General features: G+C 37.4%; 1 protein-coding gene across 1 annotated transcript in view; it reads left to right on the forward strand.

The window, feature by feature from the left end:
- Positions 1 to 377: 377 nt before the first annotated feature.
- Positions 378 to 16,772, forward strand: part of si:ch211-236d3.4 (protein FAM107B) — a 47,167-nt gene continuing 30,772 nt past the window's right edge. The window contains exon 1 of the mRNA XM_048172821.1: positions 378 to 519. Coding sequence (XP_048028778.1) covers positions 496 to 519 — 24 coding nt within the window. The 5' untranslated portion in view covers positions 378 to 495. The remainder of the gene's footprint in view (positions 520 to 16,772) is intronic.

Raw genomic sequence — 16,772 nt, forward strand, 5'->3', positions numbered from 1 at the left:
TCTGAGTCCATCCCACCATGAGCCTTCCTCAAGACTTCCTTCTCTGTCACTGCCAATTAGCATAATCTTGGTGCAGTGGATAAGTCCCGTAAGGAAAGCGGAGTAACAGGTGCCACGGATGGTCTGGTTTACTCTCTGACTCGCGCTCAGTTTGATTCCAGTTTGTTTAAAGCTAAGAAACCCAAGATGACAAAATAGCTACCTCAGCTTACAAGCTGCTCCTTTTTCTCAAGCCAAAGAATGTCAGAGAGACTTAGTCATTTTAATCTAACCCAACTAGTCACTTTTGCCAGACTACCCCACTGCTGAGGTGCCAGGGAGAGCGAGAGGGCTTTTCTGTCTGCACCCCCTCCCTTCCTCCTTCCCTCCCTTGGTGGAGCCGAAGTGGACACGGATCAAATCGAGGAGAGGAGTAGAGTTTGGAATCACGAGGAAATCTCTGAAATCTGGGCCTAGCGGACAGACAGCAACCTTAACCCACCCCAAAGTCTCAGCATGGGGGCGTCCTATGGCAAAAAAGTAAGTATTGCGTTGCAATTTTTGTTAATTAGTTTAGGGTAACTGAGGTACTGGTGAGTGGATGACACAGGCCATGGCTTGTTTTGAACACTTGATGTGTCTTAAGAGAGTCTTATGGTTTGTTTAAATAAGAATCATCACCAAGCATTCAAGGCACTGCTACTGTGTCTTTATTTATATTGAGCAATTGTAATATCTAAAGTAATGCCTTTTTTATTATTAAATTTAGTCTTCTAAAAGATATACTTAATTGTGAGTGCTGATTTTAGAGTTATTTTGTTATAGAAGTCAACATTCATGATAATGCTTTGATATTTTCAAATGAACACTTGTTTAAAAACGTCTAAATGATGATCATTTATTGCATTATATGCATTTGGTAAATGCTGTTGACATTGCATAGTAGTTTTTTGGCCCGATATAAAACGGAATTGCTCTCATTTCCACGAGTTTCGGATTGAACTCAAGAGCCCATTGTTGGTGTTTTGAATGTTTGGGTCATTTCCAGTGAAGTTTTGGAGTAGAAAGCACTGACAAATATTTGAGCTATGGGGAGTGCTGCATTCTGGGAAGGTGTGGATGGAGGGTGTGGTGGTGACTGAAGTCGACTCATTGCTCAGTGCTGCAAGTGACAGCTGACAGCTGCTGTAGAGAGGGTTACTAGAGGATTATAGGATATAAGAGCCTCTTCTGAGTACCTATGTCTGAGTCATTTGACTGTACAATCATGTGTCAGATTTCATTAGGGTGAAGAGTCACAGTCAGAATTAAATAAATATTGATACATGTCATGGATAAGGGATTGTGCTGTATTAAATAGGCATGTAGCTAAATGTTTTGTAAATTAGCAGATTAGTGACCAATCTTCATCCAGACCAGGGATGTTTCTCAAAAGAAATGTGAGCTAAGTTGATCATAGAGACCATTGGTGGCAATGGTTATACGAGACAACTACCAGTTGTCTAATTGTGAAAACAGTTGCTGTATTGTGTCTCTATATCTTTAAGCACTTTTATGTGACCAGGAGTTTATTTTCACTGAAAAGAAAGTATTTCATATATATTATATATATATATATATAATTATTATTTATTTTTATTTTTTGGTTATATGAGAATCAAAAGTAACTTTATCATTGATTTGTGCTGCTTATCTACGGAAGAGGATTAGGGCCAAGCAATAATAAAAAAAATAAAACCATCTTGAGATTAAAGTTGTTAAATTTCGAGAAAAAACTCGTTAAATTTTGAGAAAAAAAATCGAAATAAAATGTTTAGAATAAACTCGTTAAATTATGAGAAAAAACGTGTTAAATTTCGAGAAAAAAGTCGAGATAAAATGTTGAGAATAAACTCGTTAGTTTACAAGAAAAAAAGTTGTTAAATTTCGAGAAAAAAGTCGAGATAAAATGTTGAGAATAAAGTCATTAAATTACGAGAAAAAAGTTGTTAAATTACAAAAACAAATTCGTTAAATTATGAGAAAAATGTTGTTAAATTTCGAGAAAAAAGTCGAGATAAAATGTTGAGAATAAAGTCATTAAATTACGAGAAAAAAGTCGTTAAATTACAAAAACAAATTCGTTAAATTATGAGAAAAATGTTGTTAAATTTCGAGAAAAAAGTCGAGATAAAATGTTGAGAATAAAGTCATTAAATTACGAGAAAAAAGTTGTTAAATTACAAAAACAAATTCGTTAAATTATGAGAAAAATGTTGTTAAATTTCGAGAAAAAAGTCGAGATAAAATGTTGAGAATAAAGTCATTAAATTAAGAGAAAAAAGTCGTTAAATTACAAAAACAAATTCGTTAAATTATGAGGAAAAATGTCGTTAAATTTCGAGAAAAAAGTCTAGATAAAATGTTGAGAATAAACTCGTTAACATTTTATCTCGAAAAAACTTTTTTCTTGAAATTTAATGAGTTTTTTCTCGTAATTTAACAAGTTTATTCTCAACATTTTATTTTGACTTTTTTCTCGAAATTTAACAAGTTTTTTCTCGAAATTTAACAACTTTAATCTCGAGATGGTTTTATTTTTTTATTATTGCTTGGCCCTAATCCTCTTCCGTACTTATCATATGCTTTTTATGTATAGACTTGTTTTTGCCCGTGTTGCAGCCCCAGACTTTCAGTCTTAAATGATTAAAAAAGGCATCATGAAATATGGATTATTAAACGTTTAAAATGATGATGTGAAATATGAAAATTGAGATGAAATATGAAGAATATGACGTGTGGAAAAAAACAAACAAAGAAAATAATTAATTTAGGCACATTTGGCAAAAAGTGTGAAAATAATGTGAAATTTTGTGCATTTAGGTTACATAAAAATGCTAGCTATGAAGTTAGCCCTAGCATGGGGTGGAGATTTTAAAATGTTAAAATGTAATTTGTATATTTCATATTATGTATGAAAATACATAATATGAGGTGGAAATGACACCGTGATGAATGTGTTTATAACTTTCACAATAATAACAATACTAATCATAATAAACTGACAGATTCAGAGTGACAGAAGTCTTCCAAAAAGTTTATACTTTAAAAGAAACTAAGAACCCATCCACACGGAGACGCGTATCGTACCGGCGTTTGCGTTTCGTCCAGACGGATCCGGCATTTTGGGAGCCTGCTATTTTTTTAAACCGGGTCCCAGAGTGGATAAATCTGAAAAAGACACCCTTGCGTTTTCGTGTGTACAGCCAATCCGTATATTTTTTGAAACAATGTCATCACCTCACGTCTCGACTCACATGCTTCAAGGAGGCATTCCATTCCACTTTTGGACATGCACTCGTGAACTTCCCTGAGCACTCCCTGCCACCATTTTGAAGTGCGTTCCACTTCGTGAAGTGGACGAGGGAAGTTTATATGGATAGACCCTCGCTCCCTCGATTTTGACTGAGGGAGTGAGTCTACTTCATATGTACACTTCAGGCAGCTCCATATCCCACAATGCAGTACAACTGTGACGTCACCGCGTATCACGTTTAATTTACCCCAACACAAACAACACTATGATATATTAATTATTTTTTAAGGTCCCGTTTTTCGTGGTTTTTTGAAGCTTTGATTGTGTTTATAGTGTGCAATATAACATGTGTTCATGTTTCGCGTGTAAAAAAACACAGTATTTTTCACATAATTTACTTATCTGTATACCGCTGTTTCCACTGTCGTAAAAACGGGCTGATGACTTCCTTGTTCTATGAAGTCCCTCCTTCAGAAATACGTAACGAGTTCTGATTGTGCCAGCGGTTCCTGTGTTGTGATTCGACAGCAGTTTAGCGCATCTTGCCCGGAAAGGTCACGCCTCTTACCATAACGTGGAGATGCACGCGCTCAGTGTTATTGTAAACATGTCTTTAATTTTACCCTATCAATTTGAGCCGGAATCAGACCGGGTGATTGGACTTCGGGATGAAAATAACAGCGTTACACTCTTGTGTATTCCTGTGGGCGGAGGTTAGTCAAAAAACTGTTTTAGTGACGTCATTAAAGAAGGAAGTAGAGGGATGTAGTCCAAACTGGCCGTTCGATGTAGGCGACTTCTGTTAAATAAAATATCTTGCTTGGCATTGAACTTTGAGCTTTAAAATTTTACAGATTTTATTTATACTCTAACAACAACATTACACACTAACTAAAGTTTGAAACATGGGATCACGAAGAACGGGACCTTTAAATATTTAAAACACACATACATACATATAGAATGCTGCATTAAACAATTTTGTAAGGAAAAAAATGAATTAATAATCAACTCCATAGCGGATTCCAAGTGATCAAGGGCTTAGGACGTTCCAGTTCAGCCCATTGGGTTCCGCCAGTAGTGGGCACTCATGCAACTTAAGCAATGACGTACATCCTGAGTCAACGAGACTGAGTGAAATTAGCAAGGGAAGGGCATAAAAAAATGAACTGGAACGCAGCCCAAGTCTTCTTCTCCATATTTAGTGTATCTCTGTAGCAGAATTACAGCACCACATACTGGTCTGGCATGCATACTACATCGTTTTGAGTCCGTTTCAGTGGTTTTGTGTGTACGCAGATATTTCTTGAGATGACGCCGTTTAGAACGAGGGGAAAAAAAGGTCGGATAGGGAAAGCTTTGGCTTTGTGTGGATGTGGCCTAAAGTAATGCTGATTTAAAACACACTACCAGAAATCAGCCAATAATAGTTTAGCAATAAACATGTAAATTCCTCTCAGGTCAAGGAAAGTCCCATATGCAAATTGGTGCCAGACCAATTCAGCATCCCATAATCACCCAAAATATTGAATTAAATCTCACACACAGCCATCTCATTATGTTCAGCCAGCATTGTGGATCATACAGCCTGTCCTTCAAAACTTACAGTATATCGGACATAAGACAAGAATGATAGCCCCCCCTTGAGCAGATTGTTGTTTTGATAGTCCAGCAGTTATTGGAATGCGAGTTCTTCAGTAACGTCTAAGGTGCAGCAGAGAAACCAGTGCTCAGTGAGAGCTGAAAATGTCAGCTTGTCAGAGCTGTAATTTCACCCTCTCTGCCAGCTTCCGGGCCACTTGGCATGAGCTGAATACCTCGACAGGACCTCGCAGCTATAGACCCTCACATTACAAGACCCCTCTTTCCCTTTTTCAAACTGAGGCTTAACTGTAAGAGAGATCATGCAAATGTTTGCGATTATTAATATAACCTAATGCGGCGACATGCTCTGTTTTGTTGTGTCTGGTTAACTCGGTTGATTTAATTAAAACTTTGTTCTGTGTTCATCCTGTTACAAGCTTTATTCCACTGGAGCATGTATCTCTGCTGTGGCATTTCATGCATGGGTGAAATGAGACGCACCTGCACAAAGCTCACTCCATCACGAGTGAATATGGAACAATTGGGAAACTGGTTCGTAATCCAAGCTAATGAAATCTCTGCTTCCCCGGCCACACTAATAGCGCTAGTATTTCTTCCGTATGCCGCAAATTTATGTGTATTTATGCATAGAAAATCTGGTTACCCATTTCATTTTCCAAACTGTGCAGTATTCAACAAAGAACACTCAGCATTCCAGTGCAGTGACTTGCTATTTATTTGGAACAATGAAATGTTTTCTAAGATTAAAATGATTAAAGCCCAAGGAACATTCTAATTCTATAGGGAAGTCCACACCAACTATAATGATAATGACACAGAGGAACGATATAGTTGGAATAACTTTCAGAATGTATTTTCTCCCGGCTGATGTACAATAAAAATATTGACAACTAATGAGAATCCCCTCGACTTTAAAGAGCTTGAGCCGACATAACTGCAGAGCGCACTTAAAATAAACACTTACATTGGTGTGCATTTGTAGTTATTGTTCTTGACGTGAACGGGCCTTTATTCTAAATTGCACACTGTTATTGTATATTGAGCATTATGCAGTAAACAGCATACTCGGTTTCCATTCCAAACATAGCTTCTGTTCTGGCATTGTACGTGCTTTGGGTGGAAACTATTTAGGAACAATAAAGCTCAAGCTGATCTTGGATGAGCATCTCTGCTCCTAAATTATAACGAGTAACAACAAAGCTGGTCTAGGATCAGGATTAATAAGGCTACATCAGCCAACTCCTGAGCAGAGCACTTGCATGTGATTGCCCTACTGCTAAATGGGATGTCAAGTTGTGCTAATGCCTCCTGTGCCAGAGACCTACTGAGGAAGATTAGACCAATCAGACAAAATCCTTTCTAAATGATCCAACAGTCAAGCTAAAAATAATTACACGCTCTGGGAAGGAGTTTAACTCTGAAAGATCAGGTTTTGATGACGCCAACACATTGACAGTTCCTGATTTATATAAAAGTTACCTGAGACAGCACAAATGTCTAATATGTTCAAAGCTTTATTTCCATTTTTGCTTTTTTGTTTTTTAATCAATGGACTGAGTAGCCTTAAGGCAGGAACACACCAAGCCGACGCCGACGAACTAGTGGCGATGAAAGCAGACTGCAGGGTTAGCTCATGTCGGCAGCGTCTGGGTCCAAAGTTGCCCTGACACACCAAATCGACGCTCGACACCCGGCGGCCAAGTAGCATGTCCGTTCTGCGCCTGCGTAAGATGAAATGCCTTTCCGTACCAGCAGGTGGCAGTAGCTGAACAGCCAATCAGAATGATCAGATGGTCCGACGGACCGACGAGCTCCACAGTACTGAGCACAGTGTGCGGTCGTCGAAGTAGGGTGTGTAAAGGCGAGTAAACTCAGAACCATGCTTCTCAATCATTTTTGATTCCTGTTCTCTTGGTGTATCTTCTGAACTATGTTGCAATGGTGGATGCACTATTTTTCTTCTCCGATCCTGCCCAACGAATGTCCCATTGATGACACAATGTCTGTTAAAGAACATAGAAAAAAATTGTACTGTGCATGTGTCGAACTCGATCATCAATGAGGCTTGGTGTGTTACTGCCTTTATATTTTAAAGGTGCACAAAATATTGATTTATTTATATTTATTTATTTATTTATTAGTCATCTGTGATATTAGACTACATACTGACATCTAGTGGTGTGGATGAAGCATCACACAAAAAAAAAGTTTATCCAAGTTTTCAGTTTCCACTGCCACTGTAATACAATGACGGCCGTATTGGCCACCCATGATTCATTTATTCCACAATTAAAAGTAACAGTCACCATGATGAGGCAACCTGCATTATGTAATACTTTTTTAGGCTACTGATATGACTGGTCTTTGAATCTTACTTAGTGCATCTTTAAGTTACACTGGGTTGATTTTATAATTAACTAGTTTTAATTAACTATATAAAGAATATATTATATTATATACATTAGTATTAGCTGTTTTAATGTAATGTTAATTTGATCACATTTGTTTTTTAACAGTTTGAACATCTGTGAGTCATTCCAGGAAACCAGTACAATTTGGACTTGCACATTTGTAGATATTTTACCAAAATGTATTACTTTTCTAAACACCCCACAACATTAATGACATATTTAACTTCCAGAAAAACATATTTTCCCATCTCAGACATCAAATCCCTATTATTATTGGTCATTATTTTAAGTTATGGACACTATGGGAGCTCTCTGAATATTATTATAAAATGTATTTGTGATAAAATCAACATTTTCCCATTAATCAGATGTCCCTCACACTAATTCAGTAATTGCAAATATAAAAGTAACATAAAATCTCACAATTTTGCTATACTAAAGCCTGAAATGGGCACTTTTTGTGACAGCAACCTCATCATTATTTATCAAAGGCTTCAGAACTTCAGAATTTGAACTAAAATCAGTATTCTTATGATTGCTCTAAACATTTCAGACAGAATTCAACTAACTTGAAATAACTTTTTCATAAACTTAACAAAAAACAATAATAATAATAAAAATGTAGGTGTGACGGGGTTGTGATTTTTTGCCCAAATTGGCCACTGCTCTAAATCTAGTGAATAAATGGAGAGCACATGACATGCATGATATTAAGAAATCATGAATAATGTTGAAATAACAAAGATCATTTTCACAAGAAATAGTTTTCTGTCTTTAATTGATGTAACGGGGTTGAGTCGTTAAGCTTGACAAACACAGTTTCACAACATATTTTAGTTATAATTATTAAAGAAGGTGGTAACTTGCCTGTGTCTGCTCACAATGTTGTTCAGAAGACTTCTATGATGTCACTTCCTATTAATGATGTCACATAAGTATCAGTCCATTATTTTTATAGGGGGAGAATGGTTTGTGTAACGGGGTTGAGGGGTTACTGAGGTACGGAATTAAATGATGTGATTTTAATGAATAGAAAAAAACATTACCAGCAAAAAAGCACAGATGGATATTTATGGGAATGGCAAAATGAATGGACTTTTATTATTCATATCCCAAGTAAGGCCTTGAGCGACATGACAAAATAGGTGGTGTCAACTGAAAAAAAAATAATAATAATTTCTAATATGAAGATAAAAGTGTGTCATGTTTTTAAACATTATATAAGGAGACATTTCAATTAATACAAAAAGCTTTTAAAAAAATATTTTGGTGACCCAGTAGATAAAATACATTGAAAAAGGTCAGAGGGACTCAAATCATACCTGTTGCGTGGAATGACTCCTGTATTGATTTTGTTATAAAAAAAAAAAATAATTAAAAAGTTGAAACCTAAATAGTTAACTGTGCTGAATTTATACAAATCTAAAGTTAACCAGCTTCTGGTTGGCTGATGTCGGACGGTGAATGTGTATGAGAAAAAGTGGGTCAGATTCAAAGTAAGATGGGTCCAGACACCAGAATGTATAAGAACCCTGGAGACGAGTAACTGAACCTGTCCGTGGTGTACTTCAGCCTCTGCAACAAATGAGTCTCTGATCAATGGACTTTACACAGGACTCTTAAAGCAGAAATCCCTTTCTCTTTCTCTCTCTCTCACTGTCTCTCTCTTTCAGCATTAGCACGGGTCTCATTTCACTCCATTAAGAGAAAAAAACTCTCTGAAATAAGAAACAACACTTTAATTTGAAGGCTAAATTGTGGGGTGCAGGCAGAGATAGAGGTTAATCTGAGACTCTGGAATGTTGAAGTCACAAAATGACTGCTTGGATGTTTCACTTTATATTAGATATTCGTTTCAGTAAATTAGTTTTAGTTTTCCTTAGTTTTAAGCTATGTAAAATTTAAATAATTTTAAATACCTTCTTTCTGCTGTATGTTCTTGAAAATGATGTAAGAACGAATAACCAAGCATTTCAACATAAAACTCAATGATTGAATTTATACAAATACGAAATAGTGAGGAAAAAGGTTCACCACCCAATATAAATCCTGAGGATTCTTGTCATTCTATTGAACTAGAGGAATTCAGTGGGTCACAGGAACTGGAAGTGGCTTAATTTGAAATAATCAGAAGGGAAAATTACATACATGGCTTCTGATCTGATGATTTAAAAGACCCATGAATAAGCACAGAAAACCAAGGAGCAAGATACCTAAATAAGTAAATAAAAAAAAAAATAAAAAAAATAATCAGCTTATGAATAGTGTGGCACACTGTTTACATAACATATGAAATATTGCAGAACATCAACAGCAATATATGGTTTATAAGCATGGATTTATGAATATAACTTAGCATATGATCTTTATGACTTTTTATTGTGGTCAAAATGATTTGTTGAATTCTATAAGATATCAAAATTGTTGTGACCATCTAAATCTGTACTGATAAGGAGCATGTGTGCCTGCAAGTAAATAATTCCAGCCTACAAATCAATTTTCTCTTTCATTATTTTTGGTTTGACCTTAAATAACACTAATGTTTTCCTCCCACGCAGTTTACTACAGGCCTTAAACACAAACGTAAACATGCAAATGAAGCCTAGATATTGACAACACATTGTATGTTTGCATCAGAAAAATTGGGTTTCAAATATTGTTTTTTGAAGGATATTTTTCTTATTTAGTAGAAACAAATCGCTTATGCAATTGACCCACAGCCGTTGATGCAGGATTGCATGCATTGCAAGTTAATGAGTAGTCTAAAGCTCATTAATTGTCTTTACTGAAAAATCCCCAGAGCTTTGTAACTGAAACGTTGTGATTTTATTGAGAGCTTAATAAGCACAGCTGCAAGTGACTGATTTGTCCGGCTTTGGCACAACAAGATATGTGTTGTATAAAAATATTTGATGACGTTTGACGCAGTTCAGGTTATATTTATAACTGTTTTTACAACATTTTTAACAGGTACAGCAGTGAATGAATCCGTTTGGGTCATGATATTCAGTAAACTGAGAATGTGTGGATATGTACTGCTCTATTTGTAGTACTGTATTCCCCACCAGGTGGCACAATCGCTCCAAATGTTAAAATGCCTTTTGAGTATTATCAGCATATTGCATTCAGGAAACAGACATCTTAATCGTTTTTAAAAACTGTGTCTATAAAACAATTTTGAGTAACAACAACATAAGGCAAATATCTTACAACTCAAAATGTTTTTTGCAGTAAAATATCCAAAAACCACTAGTCCAGTGTTATATATTTTGTTCACTTGAGTACTTAAAATATCCCAAATGTTTCCAACTATTTGTAAATCGTGAGAAAATTGCTATGTTCACCAAGGCTCCTGGGACGTGTGAGGAGTCGCCTGTCAATTGCGTCATACCCGCGTTAACCCTCGGTTTCCGGTTTTATTTTGTAGAAACCATGGAAACACCAAAGACGCTTTAATACATTACATGTTTTAATAGACAAGGGAACAACTGTTTGGATACATTTATAGACAGAAAAATAATAATTATTATATAGCTCAACACATTTAGTCTTATTTATTAAAATAAATCTAATTTTCTTGATTTTTTTTGCGAGTACCATGCTTTACCACGCCTCAGAGAAACACACTATTTTGTGAAGTAGCTAACATAGCATAATCAGATGCAGCTTTATTTTTAGTAACAGTAATACAGCATTTTCTCCATCATACAATACGTTTTAAAATTAATCGCATGCCATTTATCAACACAAGCCATCCAGCATTTATTAATGATATTCTAAAATCGATCTATCTTACTGCAGTGTGCAACAAGTGTCTCACAGCAGCCGCCAAGCGAATGCACAGAGTAGCATTATAACATCATAATTTTCAACACAGTAAAATGTATCTAATATGATAAACAGAGCTGTGTTACCTCGTACGCTTGACCAGAAAAGCAGAAACGACTGTGTCATAATAAAAGTTCCGAGCTGCTCGCGAGGCGTGTGTTGCGTTCGTCTCTTCATTACCAATCGCTCCTGCGGCCTCGTTCAGCTCCCACAACACTCAGTCCTGCTCTGCTTCATACTACAATAATCTCATCCATGAACATGATTTCTGCCTGAGTCTTATACCGATTCTTTTCCGTCGGCTGTGAGGTGATGACCACATGTCCCAAGATTCCGTGCTCAAATTTGGCGTCATCAAGCTACGCCTTTGTTTTGAATAAGTGACCTCTAGTAGACGAAAAACTGCATGCTACACCTTTAACTTCTCCATATTTCAAGAAATTAAATCCTATCTACAGTAAGCTGTATTTTTATTTAAAAACCATGCAGACAGCATAAAGTATATTTTAGGCTCTGTCTCCTACAGAATGATGTTAAACATCACTGGTGCTAATTTTACAAATGTACAAATATATTAACACGCCTTATGATCAAGTGAGAGAAATGCGTTTAATTTGTGAGTTGTCTAAAGGCAGGAACACACCAAGCCGACGGTCGGCCATCGGGCAGTTTTTCTTCGTCGGCCGACTAAGTTTTCTCACGCTGCATTCACACGGGGCGTCAGCGTCAACGCTTGACGGAGGGCGTGTCTGAAGCTTGTGTTGACGCGACCGTTATAGTGATTACAGCCAATCACATTACTTTCCGGTGTTGCACGAACGCAGTTGGCTGCGACTGCTCTAAGGTATTTGCATAGGGCGATCTGATTGGATGACGCCTGCATTGGCGCTTGAAAAGTTGAGAAATCTTCAACTTCTGCCGCTTGCAACGCGAGTGAAGCGACGCGACGGAACCCACAATTCAGTTCGGCAACGCATGGCGTCACCCATTCAAAGTAAACGAGAAGCGTTAACGTCGGCGCCCCGTGTGAATGCAGCGTCAGTGTGTTCCGCACCGTCGGCTGAATGTTGAATCGGCGTTGGAGCTTGTCGGTCCGTCGGGCCATCTGATCATTCTGGGGTGCGTTTCCCAAAGCGAACTATGGTCGCAAGTTCCGTCGTTACCAATAGAGTTCAATGGGACTTACGACCATGGTTCACCAACGATGCTTTCGGGAAACGCACCCCTGATTGGCTGTTCAGCTACTGCCACCTGCTGGTTCGGAAAGGCATTTCATCTCACGCAGGCGCAGAACGGACGTGCTGCTTGACCGTCGGCTGTTTAAGCGTCGGTTTGGTGTGGCAGGGCAACTTTGGACACAGACGCTGCCGACGTGAGCCAACCCCACAGTCTGCTTTCGTCGCCACTAGTTCATTGGCGTCGGCTTGGTGTGTTCTGGCCTTAAAAGTGTAGTTGACTGCAGAGTTGTCTGTCAGAGTATTTGACTATCTTAAAGGAACAGTTCACCCAAAAATGAAAATTGTCATCATTTACTCACCCTCAATTTGTTCCAATCCTGTATGAATTCCTTTCTTCTGCTGAACACAGAATAAGATATTTTGAAGAATATGGTTAAGCACAGTTTATGGTTAAGCACAGAGTTCATGGACCACATTGACTTCCATTGTATGAAAAAAAAAAAAAAAAAAAATCTTCTTTTTTCTTCTTTAATGTTTAATCAATTTAATGTTTATTCAACCACGACCCATTGGACAGCTGGTTTGGAGAATGAATGGATGGATGGATGGATGGATGGATGAGTGTTTATTCATTAATTTATTTTATTTACTTTATTTATTTGCTTAATTTATACTGGAAGGGAAGAATTTAAAGATGTAAATTCTCTAAAATTCTTTTTAAGAATTTAAAAAGAATTTTTAACTTTTTTATAGTTTTAACTTGTTTATAGTATAACAACAGTCATAACTGATAGCCTGCTGAAGCGCAGCACCCTAAAGCCCCCTCTAAGAAGTTACATCTCTAAATTCACCCCCTTTTAGGCACAGTCAAACACACATATATATATATATATATATATATATATATATATATATATATATATATATATATATATATATATATATATATTATTTCCAAAAAAAAAAAAAAAAAACTCACTCATTGAACTAGTCTGTTGTTGGACTAGTACAGATATGTTCTCTGTTAGTTGAGTCGCATTTGAAGTTGTGATGAATAAAATTCCCACATTACAGTTAAAAAACCCAAACACTTGTTCAGAACATGCATGTGCATTAGCTGGACAAGCCTGAAAAATACATGACTTGTTTGGGATGTAGATTTTAGTCTTTCCATATTCAAGCAGATAAGATATACTTGTACCTGCTTGGGGACGTGTTGATTTGCACAACATATGCTAGTTGCGCACGCACTTGACTACACACATGTACAAATGTTTAATAGAATGGCTCCAAGCAGCCCAAGATTTATCACCATTTCCACTTACTTTCATCTCAACAGGAAACCAGAAGATGGGCTCTGATCTTGTGTAGTTTACCAGGTCTTTGCTGCCATTAAAACACATAATGACCATTAGGGGAATGGAAAATGTTTAACTGTGTAAGGAAAGAAGCCTTTAGGGGTCTCTAAATGTCTGTTTTATTGCAACATTTAGATTCACATTCAGGCCCAGGCAGTGGATCAGGACCATGGGAATCTGCAGAACGGTGTCACGTGTAATGAACAGGATGATAAAGTATTAAACAATATTTTATCGTACATAAAATCATTCCTTATCCGCTTTTGTCCGGGTGCCGCAGCAGGTCCCTGCAGAAGACTGGAGCGTTGATCCGTGCCCATGTTCTCTAGTAGGTTCCGTGGATAATTAGCAGGCTGCCTCTCCCCTCCGTGGCCTCCGCTAATTGTTTGTGTTGTCTAGGAAACCTGAGAACCCTCAGCTTGAAACCAGAGCAGCAAAGCAGGGCCAAAATCTATTAAAAACACCCTTTTTGTTTGTGTCTTATGCGTGAGGATGCAATATCACTTTGCAGTATATGGGTACAGAGACATGTTCTGAACAGCGTAAATAAAACATGAGAGATCAGAACGGGCCACAAGCGGAAAGGTCAAACGATCACTTCGGCCAGTAACTGGACACTACAAGTGAGGCGTTGTGGCATTCAGCCCATCTTGGAGGACAATGGTGCATTCTAGAGGAGGTCACGCTTGGCTCTCCTCAAGGTTTAGTGATGCCAGATTGCTTTGGCTGTGGCCTATATTCTGTCCCTTGTGATAGACGAGAGGATAACTTTGATTTCAGAGAGGTTGATGGATTCTACATTAGGCTACTGCATTATACTGCACTAGATGAAACTATAGTACTGTATCATAATACACTTCATTATGCCATCCTTGTAAAAAAGTCCCATTATATTTATATTTAAAAAAAAAAAAGGCAGATAGATAGTTGCTAGAGATGCGCCAGAAATCTATTCATTTTATGGCTTCTGACTTCACGGGATGGCACTGGTGCCTGTATATTTACAATTTAGAAAAAGAGAGTGCTATAATTTACAAAGGAGAATTTGAGCTAAGTCCAGGAGACAGATTTAATTAAACAAACACAACAAGGGTAAATCCAGGCAGAAACAGAATATTCCAGACACAAGCTAAACCAGAACTGAAACAAACATGCACATGTTACAAAGGCAAAGAATGTGGGAAATAGGTGAAAAAAGGAACAGGTGAAAGTGAAACTAAGGAAACAAGGCAAACACAGGGACCATGAGAACCCAAACTACATATTAAAGGATTAATTCAGAATTCAAATTTCCTGATCATTTATTCACCCCAATGTCATCCAAGATGTTTATGTCTTTCTTTTTTTTCTCCATATAGTGGACTTCAACGGCTATCAACGGGGTTGAAGGTCCAAATTTCAGTTTCAGTGCAGCTTCAAAGAGCTCTTCACGATCCCAGATGAGGAATAAGGGTCTTATCTAGTGAAATGATTGGTCATTTTCTAAAAAAATAAATAAAAATGATATACTTTATAACCACAAATGCTCATCTTGCTCTGCTATGCGATGCACCACACATTACGTAAAAACGTTGAAAAGGTCACGCATGATGTAGGTGGAAGTACCACGGTAAGGCGAAAATTTCTCTAAACATCCTCCAACTTCAAAAACGTCTAACATTGTTTGTTTGTTTTTTTTACTTTTTTTTTTTTTTTGTAAAGGCCGTTTGACTTGCCCTGCATCTCAATGTGCATATGCACATTAAGATGCAGGCTTAGTCTTTGCACGTTTGCTTTGAAACTTGCTCACTACTTCCATGTCACAGCATGTCTTCCTATGTCACAAGTGACCTTTCCAACATGATTACGTAATGCGTGGCGTATCGCAGAACTAGTGCAAGATGAGCATTTGTGGTTACTTTTTTTTTTTTTTTTTTCTTCATCTGGGATTGTGTAGAGCCTTTTGAAGCTGCACTGAAACTGCAGTTTGGACCTTCAATCTGTTGGTAACTGTTGAAGTTCACTAAAAATCCCGGAATGTTATCCTCAAAAACTTTAATTTCTTTTCGACTGAAGAAAGAAAGACATAAACATTTTGGATGACATGGGGGTGAGTAAATTATCAGGAAATTTGAATTCTGAAGTGAACTAATCCTTTAAAATAAGAGTCCTAAGACACAAAACGGAAACACGAAACAGGAATCTTAACAGATATAATATTAATATACCAATACTAAAACTATCAAAATCTGCTTTTTACTTTAATATGTACTGATAGCCACCATAATAATACAAGTGGATAGAAACAATACAAACTAAAACTAAACAACATAAAATGCAACAATACTTAAAACAAAACATCTGTGAATTCATGATGCCATCAATGAAATGCAGCTCCCGACACCAGCAGCACTCATGCAGCCCCACATAAGGACACTGCCACCACCATGTTTCACTGTAGGCACCACACATTTTTCTTTGTATTTCTCACCTTTGCGACTCCATACAGTTTTGAAGCCATCAGTTCCAAAAACGTTTATCTCGGTCTCATCATTCCAGAGTATAGAGTCCCGGTAGTCTTCATCTTTGTCAGCATGGGCCCTGGCAAACTCTAGGTGGGCTTTTTTGTGCCTGGGCTTTCGGAGAGGCTTCTTTCGTGGACGGCACCCATGCATGCCATTCCTCTGCAGTGTATGCCGTATTGTGTCACGAGAAATACTCAGCCCAGTTTGGCTTTCTACTTCTATAGATAACTGCAGTGAACTTGCATGCTGATTTTCTTCAACCCTTCTCATCAGAAGACGCTCCTGTCGAGGTGTTAACTTCCATGGACGACCTGGACATCTCTGTGGTTGCAGTTCCATCTCTTTTCAATTTTTGTACTACTTTTGCTACAGTATTCTGACTGATAAATAAAGCTTTGCTGATCTTCTTGTAGCCTTCACCTTTCTGGTGTAAAGAAATGATTTTCTTTCTCAGGTCTTGTGACATTTCTCTTCCGTGTGGTGCCATTGCTGACAGCATGAAATGGGAAGGGGTTTTAACACCCTTTTATAGTCAACTGTCTGCTGGACACCTGTGTAATGAATAATTAGACTCACCTGTGGTTGAATTCTTGTTAAATTAGACATTTGTAGTC

This window comes from Megalobrama amblycephala, linkage group LG21, assembly GCF_018812025.1.
Source record: "Megalobrama amblycephala isolate DHTTF-2021 linkage group LG21, ASM1881202v1, whole genome shotgun sequence".
NCBI lineage: Eukaryota > Metazoa > Chordata > Actinopteri > Cypriniformes > Xenocyprididae > Megalobrama > Megalobrama amblycephala.